Source organism: Scyliorhinus canicula, chromosome 3 (assembly GCF_902713615.1).
Source record: "Scyliorhinus canicula chromosome 3, sScyCan1.1, whole genome shotgun sequence".
In the NCBI taxonomy this organism is placed as follows: Eukaryota; Metazoa; Chordata; class Chondrichthyes; order Carcharhiniformes; family Scyliorhinidae; genus Scyliorhinus; species Scyliorhinus canicula.
This window is the reverse complement of record NC_052148.1, coordinates 97,118,383-97,134,610: the sequence shown is the minus strand read 5'-3', so window position 1 is coordinate 97,134,610 and position 16,228 is coordinate 97,118,383. Positions and strand designations below refer to the sequence as shown.

Below are 16,228 nucleotides of genomic sequence, written 5' to 3'. Positions count from 1 at the left end.
GCCGCTACCACTGGGCTTGATGTTTACTTTATCTCGAGGGCTGGGAGTGCTGCTGTAGCCAGGGCCCGGAGGGTCGTTCCCTTGCAGGAGGCTTCCTCCATCCATACCCACTCTGAGTTGCAGATCCAAGCTTAGCAGTCCTGCCACATACAGCTGTGAATGGTGGTGGACAATTTTTTTTTTTTAAAAAGTACATTTCATTGAAGGCATTTTAAATATATACATAATCACAGAAATACAAAAGCCAACCAAGGCAACAGGTAGCAAAATCCACCTGCATTCCACCCTCCTCAACAACAGACCCCAATCATCTTGCTGGAAAGGATGGTACCGCCTTCCGAATAAAGTTCCTAACTTGCAGATACCTGAACTTATTCCCCTTTGGTAACGGATACGCCTGCTCGAGCTCATCTAGGTCTGCAAACCTTTCGCCCAGGAACAAATTCCTGAAGTACTCTATCCCTGCCTGCCGGCACACCCCGAACCTCACGTCTAACCCCACCGGCGTAAACCCACGACTGTCACAAATCAACACCCACAGCAGCATGCCTTCCAATCCAAAATGCTGTCGACACTGGTTCCAAACCCCCAGTGCTGATACCACCACCGGACTAATGGAGTACTGAATCGGCAAGAATGGAACCGAAGGGGTACCAACAACAGTGCTTACACGAGGCAGCTTCCATCCACCCCAAACTGACTGCTCCGTCACTGCCCATTTCCGAGCCATTGCAATATTTGCTGCCTAGTAGTAATTCAACAAGCACAGCAATGCTAACCCCTCCGCCCCTGTCGATCCCTCTCCAAGAACATCCTCCTCACCCAGGGAGCCCTCCCCACCCACACAAACCTCAAAAGCAACCCATCCACCTTCCTAAAAAAAAAAGTTCTTGGGGACAAAAATCAGAAGGTTCTGAGCGACAAACAAACATTTGGACAGCACCATCATTTTCAGTGCCTGCACCCACCCCACCAAAGACAATGGCAGCACATACCACCTCAAAATCCATCATCATTCCCTCCACCAACTGAATTGGGGAAGTGGTGGCACAGTGGCATTGTCGCTGGTCCAGTAATCCAGAGACCCAGGACTTCATAAGAACATAAGAACTAGGAGCAGGAGTAGGCCATCTGGCCCTTCGAGCGTGCTCCGCCATTCAATGAGGTCCTGGCTGATCTCTTGTGGACTCAGCCTCAACTGCTTCACTGGGCAGGGAATCCCAGATTCACAAGCCTAATGGCACGGATTCCACAAACATTCACTCCCTCTACCACAGTGGCAGCAGTACAGATTGTCTACAAGATGCACTGTAGGAACTTACCAAGGTTCCTTAGACAGCACCTTCCAAACCCGTGACCACTGCCATTTAGAAAGACAAGGGCAGCAGATACATGGGAACACCACCACCTGTAGATTTCTCTCCAAGTCACCTGGACATGGAAATACATCACCGTTCCTTCACTGCCGCTTGGTCAAAATCCTGGAACACCCTCCCTAACAGCATTATGGGTGTACCCACACGACATGGACTGTAGCAGTTCAAGAAGGCAGCTCACCACTACCTTATCAAGGGAAAGGCAATAAATGCTGGCCGAGCCTGCGAAGCCCACATCCGATAAATTAATGTGTTTTTTTTTTAAATAGACACAAGAAACATTTGGATATAGTGACTAATCAACAGTTGAGGAAATGGGAAGTTCATGGGTATTGACTGCACCGGGAAAATTAATACCACTTCCAAGTTGACAAATGCACTGATCCCAATGGCCTGCAACCTGATGCTCTAAACAGTAGATCTTCAACTGGAGCATTCAGTCTGCGTATGCAATTGGAAAACATAACCCCACTGTTCAAGAAAGGGTGGTTTTTGGGGGGGGGGGGGGAGGGAGGAGGAGGAGGAGAAAGAGAGAGGAGGAAAGCACACCACAGGGCAGTTCACTGGACATCAAAAGCAGAGACAATGCTGGAATGCTACTACTATAAAGGACTTGGTAACACAGCTTACAGAAAAAAATCATGGTTTGATTAGGCAGAATGAACACAAATTTAAGAAAGGGAAATTGTGTTTGACAAACATGAAGGAGATTTTTTAAGACTGTAATTAGCAGATGGGGCAAGGAAGAACCAGTGAATCTCATTTATCCTGAGAATGTACCATCCAAGTACACAATTTTTCAGGCTCATGGGATTGGGGAGATTATATTAACACGAGTGGAGGACTAGTTAATAGGTTGGCAGGCTGTAACTTGTGGGTCAGATCAGTTATTGGATCTCAGGTATTTACAAGCTATATCAATGATTCAAATGAGGGAACAGAGTGTCATACGTCCAAGTTTGCGGACGGTTCGAAAGTAAGCTATGAAAAGAGGATATAGATAGGTTGAGCAAGCTAGCAGGAACATGGCAGATGAAATATCATGTGGGGAAATGTGAAGTTATCCACCTTTGGAAGGAAAAATAGAAAAACTGATTTTGGAAATGTTGATATTCAAAAGACCTAGGTGCCCCTGTACATGAATCTCAGAAACATGCGATATACAAGCCATATGGAAAGCAAATTGTACGTTAGCCTTTATTACAAAGGTTTAAAGTAAATAAGCTTTGTTTCAATTCTATGGGGCCTCAGCCACGGTTACATTACAGCCTATAGTTTTGGCCACCTTACCCAATTAAGAATATATTAGCCTCGGAAGGAGTACAACAAGGTTCACCAGACTGATTGCTGGAATGAGGGTATTATCCTATGAAAAGAGACCGAGCAGACTGGGACTACATTTCCTGGAAGTTAGAAGAATCCGAGCTGATCTTATTGAAACATATAAATGTGAAAGGAACTGGCAGGTGCAGAAGGATAGTTCCCTGGTTGGGAAGTCTGAAACCAAGGGTTTGAGCCAAAATGCAGAGACATTTCATCATTCAAGAGGACTGTGGATCTTGAAAATCACTAGCTCAAAGGACTGTGTATGCTATTGAACACATTCAAGACAAGAGATAAATAGATTTTTGGATACTAATAGTATGCAGAGATACGGGGAAAGATTGATTCAAGCTCGGGGATCAGCTATGATCATACTGAATGGCAAAGCAGGCTCAAAGAGCTGTGCTGCTCCTATCTCTCATTCTTAGCAGTCTCCTCAGTTTACCTGGCCACATAACTTTATATAGTCAATAGGCGGCACAATTCAGGTTCAATCCCAGCCCTGGGTCACTGTCCGTGTGGAGTTTGCACATTTGCCCCATGTCTGTGTAGGTCTACCCCCACAACCCAAAATAGTATTGGGTACTTTATTTTTTTAATATATTTTCAGTAAACTTGATACATTACACTTGGTCCCATCATCTAAATACAGATCGCAATAGAACCATTTATTCCCACACTGTTAACCAATCCAGGCTAATATATTCCTCCCAGATCCATGGACTCTAATTTTGTGCAGTAACCTCTTGCACAGCACATTATTAAATGCTTTTTGAAAATGCAAGTATACTACACCCACTCGCTCCCCTTTATCCATCCTACAAGTTACATCCTGAGAAAACTAATTGATTTATTTAATAATATTTTCCTTCCATAAATCCATGTTGACTTTCCCCAATTAACATGATTTTATACATACCCTGTCATCACATTCCTACAGCATATTCTAGCATTTTCCCTACTACTGATATTCGGCTAACTGGTCGAGAATTCCCAGTGTTTTTTCTCTCTCTCCTTACTCAAACAGTGGGGTTGCATTTTCGACCGCCCAAACCATTAAAAGGGTTCTAGAATCTATGGCTTATTATTGGATCATTGAATGTTTTGCAACTGGGAGTGGTTGAAGCACAGGCTATTGCAGCTTTTAAGGGAAAATTCTATGTAAAGCGAGGGAAAACATAGGGATGTGGGGAAAGAATACAACCAAATGGGATTAGAGTTTAATTCTCTCGCAAAGGAAGGGCACAAGAGGCCAATTGGCTTCCATTTGAGCTTTAAAAATCTATGTTCTATTTGTACCAGTGTAAATTAACACATTCCAATTTATGTTGGGAAATTATCCAGTGTCACACAAATGCAAAGCAGGAAAGTCCCCAAGAATTCATGAGCTTAGGAAACAACCCAACATCTTCTTAAATAGATGCTTGATAAATCTGACAACGGGTCAAAATAACCCAATCGAATCAATTAAAAATTCACATACCACAAACTAAAAAAGCAAATCCTTATAAATTACAATATAGCGTGTCACAGTGTAAGATTCATCTTGTACACAAACCTCTGGTCAAACAAAACACACCATGTGCACCAAAAACAACAAGGGGAAAAAAGGTATCGAGGAATTCAACATTCTAAAGTGCAAAAATAACACTGGTTTCACAATACCTTGGTTGATGAAGGTGGAGTTGGAAAATTAAGCCAGGCTGGAGCAAAGTCATGCTGCGCCATTTAGGTCCTATGTCTCAGAGTTTTAAAATAAGGTATCAGCACCTCATGGCAGATCCCTGTAAAAATGAAAATATAAATTAACTCTAGTTCAGTTCTTTATTTCCCAATACAACATAAAGAACTTACAAGAGCCTTTCCTTCAACTATTTATTTTTAATTTATAATTGTTGCTTATTTTACCTATAATTATTCATAAACAGATACAAACAGACCAATGCAATATTGTCTGATAGCAATTCAGGATCTATCAATGTACCTTTCTCCAAAAAAAGGGAGCAAATCCACAGTGTGAACTTCCCAGCAACAGCACCACACGACTCTGCTTCTTTTCATCGCAGCTCAACGTAAGGGTCATTCAAAGGTCCATTTTTCCAGTTTTAAGCACACCAGCATTTACTGCTGTATGAAATTGACGAAAGGTTTGAAAACTGTAAAAATGCATATTAAAAAAAAAAATCAGACATTTTTCTGGAAACCACTGAGATACTTGCATCATCTATTTAGGAAAAAAACGCACTCTACAAAGAAAATCTGATTGCTAGTTGGGACTTTACACAAAGGGCCTTTTTGCAGTAAAATGACTGCTGTGTGCCTTCGGAAATACAATGAGTAGCAGATAGCAAATTACCCAGTCTAGCAACAATAATGATCATATACAGAGCATGAGCATTTTCAAATATCATACCACCAATATGCAGCCCTGGCCCACACAAACGTATTGCTTTCTCTCTGGTTTCAAAATGTGCACAAATATTGCATCCACTTAAGCCCAGAACAGCTAGTTTGAAAAAGGGGAAGAAATATCAGAAACCCTTCATAATAACCAAAAATGTTAGTTTGCACCTAGGAATATAAATAGCGAGGGATAATATCAATGAAAAATAAAGATTTCATACTAAAATGACTATCAATAGTGGCATAGTTACTACATTTATTTCCAGGCAAGTAGTAGGCGAAAGCTGCATGATCACAACAAAGCACAAAAACCTATTGCAGTAATCAATATTTGGCAGTGAAAACATTTACCTAGTTAAATCATGTAACACCTTTAACTCTAGATTGCATAGTATATTAATTCTCGAGCTCAAGGTTTCTGCTAAGCAGTTCTTACTGAAAATATACCAGTGCTTAAATTGAAATCAATGCTAAAAAAAAGCACAACTGTATTTAAATAATAGTGAACACCAATTAAACAAAGAAACAAATTAGTGAAAGGGAATTAAATTAACCTTGAAATATCAGCACTCTTAAATCCATTCTTCACATTTAGAGGGAGATGTTCTATTACACTACTGCTACTGAAACCAGACAACCCTTCAGAACAGCACAATCAAAACATCAGGCAAACAAATATGATTGGACTTAGTGGACATTAAACACAATTGCTTTCCTTAATTACAAAATCTAAAATGAGAATTGTACAATATGATTGACCAAAACTGAATCAAGACCCACTAAATTTTGCCATGGCTATAGTTTCTACATAGCTGCTCAAACTAGATAATAGATAAATATGAATTATCTAATATGAATGCATTCATGGAAAATAACTTTATTTCTATACTAAAATGTACATACATAATACAGAAAAATGAAATGAAATGAAAACCGCTTACTGTCACAAGTAGGCTTCAAATTAAGTTACTGTGAAAAGCCCCTAGTCGCCACTTTCCAGCGCCTGTTCGGGGTGGCTGTTACAGGAATCCAACCGTGCTGGGGTGATATGCTGGCAATTACCAGTTGTAACTCAAATTCATTTCTAAACTCACTTCTTCCCCACTCGTCAGAAACTAAATGTGAGCTGTCACCACTAAAAAAGTCAGCTAAATCAAATAAACATAATTAACTAAATGTATTACAAAATAAATAAACTTTGCCCATTCACTACCACTACCTGACACCAGGCGCCCACTTGAAAAATGGAGCCACTTATAAATAGAAGAGACCAATACTACGAATGTTCTTTCTGCTCACATAGGTTGTATGTGAATATTTGCGCTCATCAAGGTGAGGAATGTCAATACTGAGAACACAAAACATTTTTCCCAATGTTGGCAGCAGGTGTCAGCATCCGGCATTCAAACATTATGCACAGCCAGATTAAAACACCCTGTATGCCTTTCCAACAAAGGCCTCTTCACAATTAGTTCAGAAAAGTAGCACCAAATGAACTGGTGTGAATTTTCTATTTCTTACACTAGCCATCACTGCAGCCACTAGCTGAGACTGTAAGTTTAGCTGAAACTGAACTGATTGCCTAAATCAAGGGGGATGATGACATCTAACAAACTTTGAAAATATTTTTCAGCCTTAGATTCCAAAGACAAGAGATTAGTACATTAATTTACAATGTCACATCATTCCTTTCAAACTGCAGAGCATTTTTAACTTGCACCATAATTTTGATTCTCTTCACCCTACCAACACAACCAGAAAAAGAACCGTGTGCTAGTTGTTTTACTTCCCCCTCTAACAAAGTTTAAACAACAATAAAGATTGGTAACATGGATTTCCATGCTAAATTGCCCCTTAGTGCCCTACAGTTAGCTGGGATTTTGGGGATTGGGAGTGGGGCAAGGTAGGGTGCTCTTTCAGAGGGTCGATGCAGGCTTGATGGGCTGAATGGCCTCCTGCTGCACTGGAGGGATTCTATGATTGCAACATATCAGAAACATCACACATTCAGTTCAGAAATTAAGTCTCACAATTACACTCCACTTTCAAATAAAGAATCAACTTAAAGAATCTCTTCTGGTAATGCAACAATTTGTATTTATATTGCACCTTCAATTCAATAAATATCACACTTCACAGAAACAAAATCAAGCAAAAATTGACAGCAAGTCAAAAGACAAGTGGCAAAAACTTCAAAAGGAAGATTTGAAGGACATTGGTTGAATTCAATTCACCTGCCAGATTTGAATTTACAAACGTTGACAAGCTTCACAGCTCTGGAATTCCCAATTAGCCGTCCTCTTAACCAAAACGATGGTTTTACTTTAGCTGCAGCCCTAGCCTCTTATTCACTTTACAGCAACAACTGGAATGTAGTGTTTTACAAATGCACGCAACTGAATACAGAAACACTTTCCTGAACAGGTTAAAAGTTTAAATTAATGTCGTAAATAATACTTTGCTAAATGGTCTTAGGCCACAAATCCCGTGAAAGCTGAACAAATCATATGGTTAATTTCAGAAGTAGCTTTTTGTCCATTGAACCAATCAGGTTATCCAATGACGTTCGCACCACTGGGGCCGATAGGAGAAGCTCGGTTTATAAGATTTATTTAAAAATGAAGTATATACTTACTGTTGCAGATATCCCGCGGCATAACAGTGAAGGAGAGTTACATGAACCAATACTCCGGGTGTAATTAATGGCAGACTCACTAATCGTCAGATTGGATACAAGGAAGTTCCGACAAGAACTCGGTAGCAGAAAGTGAGGGACTAACAACAAGGTGTGACCGTTTCTTTTTATTCTTGTTTACAAATTGCGATAATTAGGCCTCGGAAATTGTCCACGTTTGTAAATATTTGGGAAAGCGGAATGAATGAAATGGTTCAGGAAATCTGCCGATCCGAAAGCGAGAAGAAGCTGCAAACACGGGTAGGGTCGGGCTTCATGGCCGGGACATAAAGACGCATCAAGAGTCCAGCAGGGAAGACGGCTCGGTTCCCGATTCAAAATTAAATCTTCAAACTCTCCAGTGCCTCCACAATCTGTAAAGTTGGGCGACCTCGGGCAACTTCTGATGACGTACACGCCCTGGTCGCTTTAATGACGTCAGGAGGAAAATAAAATTCAGAGAGAAAAACAGACTGCAAATTGCTATCTTCTTGGAGAGGACATGGGGCTGGGCGAGCTGACTACTGCTTCTCCAATCAGCATCCGAACCACCTCACCCTTCTCTCTCTCTCCATTGTAACATATTAGCTGGAGAATATTAAAGGTGATTTGCAGCTTGACCTTTCGGCGAGTGACGTTCTTTCAGGGGTCAGCCAATGGAAAACGACTGTTCAAGGCCCGACCTCAGCTCTCGCGAGAGCAGCGGCTGCCTCCCCTCCGCCCCCAAACGATCGACCGCTTGCCTCCTCGCCTGCGCGAGCGGCCTCGCCCCGTCCCGCAACGCCAGCAAGGCTGGTGGTTGGGACTGAAAGGTCGAATCACTCGGAGCGGGAGGAAGAGTGACCGACCCGCTCAACATGGGAGCACAGAGTCAGTGACTCCCCAACATCGGGGCACAGAGTCAATGACCCAGCCAAAATGGGGCATGGAGTCAATGACCCACTCAACAAGGGGAACTGTATCAGGGAACCACCCAACAAAGAGACTCAGAGTCAGTGATTCCCCCCAACATTGGGGCACAAAGTCAATGACCCAGCCAACAGGGGGACACAAAGTCAATGACCCACTCAACATGGGGACACAGAGTCAGTCATGAACCCAACATGCGGCACAAACCAGTGCCTGACTCACCATGATGACACAGAGTCAATGATCCAATAAACATGGGGCACAGAGTCAATGATCCAACAAACATGATACACAGAGTCAATGATCCAACAAACATGATACACAGAGTCAATGATCCAACAAACATGATACACAGAGTCAATGATCCAACCAATATGGAACACCGAGTCAATGATTCATAAAATATGGGACACAAAGTCAATGGCCCAACCAACATGGAGCACAGAGACAATGGTGCAACCAATACGGGGAACAGAGTTAATGATCCAACAAACATACACAGAGTCAATGATCCAACAAACATGATACACAGAGTCAATGATCCAACAAAATGGGGCACAGAGTCAATGATCCAACATACATGGGACACGGGGTCAATGATCCGACAAACATGGTACACACAGTCAATGATCCATAAAATATGGGGCACAAAGACAATGATCCAACAAACATGGGACACTGAGTCAATGATCCAACATACATGGGGCACAGAGTCAATGATCCAACAAACATGGGACACTGAATCAATGATCCAACAAACATGGGACACAGAGTCAATGATCCAACAAGCATGGGGCACAGAGTCAATGATCCAACAAATATGGGACACTGAGTCAATGATCCAACAAAGATGATATACAGAGTCAATGATCCAACAAATATGGAACACAGAGTCAATGATCCATAAAATATTGGGCACAAAGTCAATGGGCCAACCAATATGGGGCACAGAGTCAATAATCCAACCAATATGGGACACAGAGTCAATGATCCATCAAATATGGGACACAGAGTCAATGATCCATCAAATATGGGGCACTGGGTCAATGATCCAACAAACATGGGACACAGAGTCAATGATCCAACAAACATGATATACAGAGTCAATGATCCAACAAACATGGGGCACTGAGTCAATAATCCAACAAATATGGGACACAGAGTCAATGATCCAACAAATATGGGACACAGAGTCAATGATCCAACAAACATGGGACACAGAGTCAATGATCCAACAAATATGATATACAGAGTCAATAATCCAACAAATATGGGACACAGAGTCAATGATCCAACAAATATGGGACACAGAGTCAATGATCCAACAAATATGGCACACCGAGTCAATGATCCAACAAACATGATACACAGAGTCAATGATTCAACCAACACAGGCACAGAGTCAATGATCCAACATACATGGGACACGGGGTCAATGATCCGACAAACATGGTACACACAGTCAATGATCCATAAAATATGGGGCACAAAGACAATGATCCAACAAACATGGGACACTGAGTCAATGATCCAACATACATGGGGCACAGAGTCAATGATCCAACAAACATGGGACACTGAGTCAATGATCCAACAAACATGGGACACTGAGTCAATGATCCAACAAACATGGGACACAGAGTCAATGATCCAACAAACATGATACACAGAGTCAATGATCCAACAAGCATGGGGCACAGAGTCAATGATCCAACAAATATGGGACACTGAGTCAATGATCCAACATACATGGGGCACAGAGTCAATGATCCAACAAACATGGGACACAGAGTCAATGATCCAACAAACATGATACACAGAGTCAATGATCCAACAAGCATGGGGCACAGAGTCAATGATCCAACAAACATGGGGCACAGAGTCAATGATCCAACAAACATGATACACAGAGTAAATGATCCAACCAATATGGAACACAGATTCAGTGATCCATAAAATATGGGACACCATCTCAATGGCCACAACCAATTTGGGGCACAGAGTCAGTGATCCAACAAACATGGGAGACAGGGTCAATGATCCAACGAACATGAAACACAGAGTCAATGATCCAACAAAAATGGGGCACAGAGTCAATGATCCAACAAACAAGGGACACAGAGTCAATGATCCAACAAAGATGATATACAGAGTCAATAATCCAACCAATATGGAACACAGAGTCAATGATCCATAAAATATTGGGCACAAAGTCAATGGGCCAACCAATATGGGGCACAGAGTCAATGATGCAACCAATATGGGGCACAGAGCCAATGATCCAACAAACATGGGATACTGAGTCAATGATCCAACAAACATGATACACAGAGTAAATGATCCAACCAATATGGAACACAGATTCAGTGATCCATAAAATATGGGACACCATCTCAATGGCCGCAACCAATATGGGGCACAGAGTCAGTGATCCAACAAACATGGGAGACAGGGTCAATGATCCAACGAACATGAAACACAGAGTCAATGATCCAACAAAAATGGGGCACAGAGTCAATGATCCAACAAACATGATACACACAGTCAATGATCCAACAAAAATGGGGCACAGAGTCAATGATCCAACAAACATGATACACACAGTCAATGATCCAACATACATGGGACACAGAGTCAATAATCCAACAAACATGGGACACAGAGTCAATGATCCAACAAACATGATACACAGAGTCAATGATCCAACAAACATGGGACACTGGGTCAATGATCCAACAAACATGGGACACAGCGTCAATGATCCAACAAACATGGGACACTGAATCAATAATCCAACAAACATGGGGCACAGAGTCAATGATGCAACAAACATGATACACACAGTCAATGATCCAACATACATGGGACACAGAGTCAATAACCCAACAAACATGGGACACAGAGTCAATGATCCAACAAACATGGGACACTGAATCAATAATCCAACAAACATGGGACACAGAGTCAGTGATCCAACAAACATGGGACGCAGAGTCAGTGATCCAACAAACATGATACACACAGTCAATGATCCAACAAAAATGGGGCACAGAGTCAATGATCCAACAAACATGATACACACAGTCAATGATCCAACAAAAATGGGGCACAGAGTCAATGATCCAACAAACATGATACACACAGTCAATGATCCAACATACATGGGACACAGAGTCAATAATCCAACAAACATGGGACACAGAGTCAATGATCCAACAAACATGATACACAGAGTCAATGATCCAACAAACATGGGACACTGGGTCAATGATCCAACAAACATGGGACACAGCGTCAATGATCCAACAAACATGGGACACTGAATCAATAATCCAACAAACATGGGGCACAGAGTCAATGATGCAACAAACATGATACACACAGTCAATGATCCAACATACATGGGACACAGAGTCAATAACCCAACAAACATGGGACACAGAGTAAATGATCCAACAAACATGATACACAGAGTCAATGATCCAACAAACATGGGACACTGGGTCAATGATCCAACAAACATGGGGCACAGAGTCAATGATCCAACAAACATGGGACACAGAGTCAGTGATCCAACAAACATGGGACGCAGAGTCAGTGATCCAACAAACATGGGACGCAGAGTCAGTGATCCAACAAACATGGGACGCAGAGTCAGTGATCCAACAAACATGGGTCACAGAGTCAATGATCCAACCAACATGGGTCACAGAGTCAGTGATCCAACAAACATGATACACAGAGTAAATGATCCAACCAATATGGAACACAGATTCAGTGATCCATAAAATATGGGACACCATCTCAATGGCCGCAACCAATATGGGGCACAGAGTCAGTGATCCAACAAACATGGGAGACAGGGTCAATGATCCAACGAACATGAAACACAGAGTCAATGATCCAACCAACATGGGTCACAGAGTCAGTGATCCAACAAACATGATATACAGAGTCAATAATCCAACCAATATGGAACACAGAGTCAATGATCCATAAAATATTGGGCACAAAGTCAATGGGCCAACCAATATGGGGCACAGAGTCAATGATGCAAACAATACGGGGAACAGAGTTAATGATCCAACAAACATGGGACACAGAGTCAATGATCCAACAAACAAGGGACACAGAGTCAATGATCCAACAAAGATGATATACAGAGTCAATAATCCAACCAATATTGAACACAGAGTCAATGATCCATAAAATATTGGGCACAAAGTCAATGGTCCAACCAATATGGGGCACAGAGTCAATGATGCAAACAATACGGGGAACAGAGTTAATGATCCAACAAACATGGGACACAGAGTCAATGATCCAACAAACATGGGACACAGAGTCAATGATCCAACAAACATGGGACGCAGAGTCAATGATCCAACAAACATGCGACACAGAGTCAATGATCCAACAAACATGGGACACAGAGTCAATGATCCAACAAACATGCGACACAGAGTCAATGATTCAACCAACACAGGCACAGAGTCAATGATCCAACAAGCATGGGGCACAGAGTCAATGATCCAACAAGCATGGGGCACAGAGTCAATGATACAACAAACATGGGTCACAGAGTCAATGATCCAACCAACATGGGTCACAGAGTCCATGGTCTAACCAACATGGGACACAGAGTCAATGATACAACAAACATGGGTCACAGAGTCAATGATCCAACCAACATGGGTCACAGAGTCCATGGTCTAACCAACATGGGACACAGAGTCAATGACACAACAAACATTGGCGTACAGAATCAATGATCCAACAAACATGGATCAGTGACCACCCCACCTCCCCCCCAACATAGGGTATCAAGTCAATGATCCACAGAGTCAGTGATCCAACTAACATAGGACACACAGTCAATAATCCAACCAACGTAGCGGCACAGAGGCAATGATTCAATCAACATAGCGGCACAGAGTCAATGATCCAACAAACATAGGGCACAGAGTCAATGATCCAATCAATGTAGCGGCACAGAGTCAATGATCCAATCAATGTAGCGGCACAGAGTCAATGATCCAACAAACATAGGGCACAGAGTCAATGATCCAATCAATGTAGCGGCACAGAGTCAATGATCCAATCAATGTGGCGGCACAGAGTCAATGATCCAACAAACATAGGGCACAGAGTCAATGATCCAACAAACATAGTGGCACAGAGTCAATGATCCAATCAATGTGGCGGCACAGAGTCAATGATCCAACAAACATAGGGCACAGAGTCAATGATCCAATCAATGTGGCGGCACAGAGTCAATGATCCAACAAACATAGGGCACAGAGTCAATGATCCAATCAATGTAGCGGCACAGAGTCAATGATCCAATGAACATAGTGGCACAGAGTCAATGATCCAATCAATGTAGCGGCACAGAGTCAATGATCCAACAAACATAGTGGCACAGAGTCAATGATCTAACAAACATAGTGGCACAGAGTCAATGATCCAATCAATGTGGCGGCACAGAGTCAATGATCCAACAAACATAGTGGCACAGAGTCAATGATCCAATCAATGTGGCGGCACAGAGTCAATGATCCAACAAACATAGTGGCACAGAGTCAATGATCTAACAAACATAGGGCACAGAGTCAATGATCCAATCAATGTGGCGGCACAGAGTCAATGATCCAACAAACATAGTGGCACAGAGTCAATGATCTAACAAACATAGGGTTGAGTCAGTGATCCAACCAACAGAGCTGCACAGCATCAGTGACCCCCAACACGGGGCTCAGAGTCAATGATCCAACAAACCTGGGGCACAGAGTCAATGATCCAACCAAAATGCGGCACAGCATCAGTGACCCCACCTAACATGGGGCTTGTAAGATGAGGTAAATCCATCTTTGGCCAACGTTGACATGATACGGAAACATTGAACTAGAACTGGAATGGACATTTTAAATGAAATACGTGCAATTTAAAAATTCAATGTTTAAAACATTTCACGTGGGCTCAAAATGGCTGCAAACAGATCAGAAATACACAGCCTAATCAAACCCATCTGGAAGATAATAAAGGGGCTATGAATCATGGGCAAAACTAGCCTGATAGTTAAGCAAAACAGGCACGTTAGCCCTGGTTCAAACCTGGAAAACAATGGGGGAGCACATTGGTGTCATCAGGAAGTCTATATGATTCTAACAGGTTCAAGCCCCAGCCTTTGTCGTGTAAACCATCCTGATGGGAAAACGGTTAACACCTGATGAAGGCCATCCTGAACCATTCCTCACCCCACCAGCCAGAGGTAATCTCATCAAATTCAACTGACTGGTGGAGGAGCCAACCAAAATTGTAAAGGGTCGCTTCTTTTAAAATATTGGACTCAGAGCAGAAGCACAAAGCAGAGAGAAGAGAGAGAAGTCAGTTAGTTGGAGGGCAGGCATGAAGTGAAGGGACCGACAGAAAACACCAGCAATCAACCAACTCCGACTGCTCCAAACAACTGAAAAGACTTGAAAATTAACTCGACCCCAGACTGGTCTGGGTAATGTCTTCTCTTCCTGAATTAAAATTTGGTCTTTTGTGACACCCACTCGTTTCTCTTTTTGTTCTGGTGAATCACAGAGTCAGAATATAATTCCAAAGTCTAGAACCGTAAGGTCCGAGCACCTCGAAAACACTCACTCAAGTGGATTCACTGGTCAGACATAAACAGTGACCCACTCTCTCTCTCCTGCAAAGTCGGCCCAGTGTGACACACACATCCAATAGTGGTAGCCGAGAGCACCACGTGTGGAGTAAACAAACTCTTCTGTACGGGGCTGGGGGTTGGGGTGAAACTGGATTTTGGGGAGCTGCGTCAGAAGGGTGGGGTGTGGCAGTGTGAAAGCGCGGGCTTTCCTCTGGTTGTCCGCGCTGCGGGGCAGGGGGGCGGAGCTGGCGGTGGGAGCGTGGCCTCTACTGGTTTTCTTTCCCGCGCTGAAGCGGTGCCAAGGAGGTGTGGCAAGAGGGGGATGACCCCATGTCGGGAGGGGATAGGTTTTGGCGGGAGCTGTCGGGGTCAGCAGAAGTCAGCTGACTCACGGAAGTACCATGGAGGGTGCGTCGCGGCTAGGAGGGGTCCTAGCCTGGGGGGGGAGGGGGGGTGGGGGGGGGGATACCGGGTTGCTGCTGGAATGACTAGGAAGGAGCCGATGGGGGCCGGGGGGGAAGAGGAGAGGCGTTATCGGCATGGGGAACGGGTCGGGCGGGGCGAGCTGGCCTGGGGCGAGCAGTCGATAAGCTATGGCTAGCCGGCGGGGGAGGGGGGCGGGTTGCCCTCTGATCCGGCTGATTATCTGGAACGTGAGGGGGCTGAATGGGCCGGTTAAGAGAACTAGGGTATTTTCTCATCTGAAGGGGTTGAAGGCGGACGTGGCTATGCTCCAGGAGACCCACCTGAAGGTGGCGGACCAGGTTCGTCTGAGGAAGGGGTGGGTGGGGCAGGTTTTTCACTCAGGATTGGACGCGAAGAACCGGGGGGTGGCGATTCTGGTGGGGAAGAGGGTGGCGTTCGAGGTGGCTGAGGTGGTGTCGG

At 43.3% G+C, this 16,228-nt stretch overlaps 1 protein-coding gene across 1 annotated transcript in view; it reads right to left on the bottom strand.

The window, feature by feature from the left end:
* LOC119962826 (vasculin-like) overlaps positions 1-8,348 on the bottom strand; it is a 115,606-nt gene extending 107,258 nt beyond the window's left edge. Inside the window, exons 1-3 of the mRNA XM_038790957.1 lie at positions 7,738-8,348; positions 4,684-4,855; positions 4,365-4,483 (exon numbers count right to left, since the gene is read on the bottom strand). Coding sequence (XP_038646885.1) covers positions 4,365-4,427 — 63 coding nt within the window. The 5' untranslated portion in view covers positions 4,428-4,483; positions 4,684-4,855; positions 7,738-8,348. The remainder of the gene's footprint in view (positions 1-4,364; positions 4,484-4,683; positions 4,856-7,737) is intronic.
* Between the last annotated feature and the right edge of the window lie 7,880 nt (positions 8,349-16,228).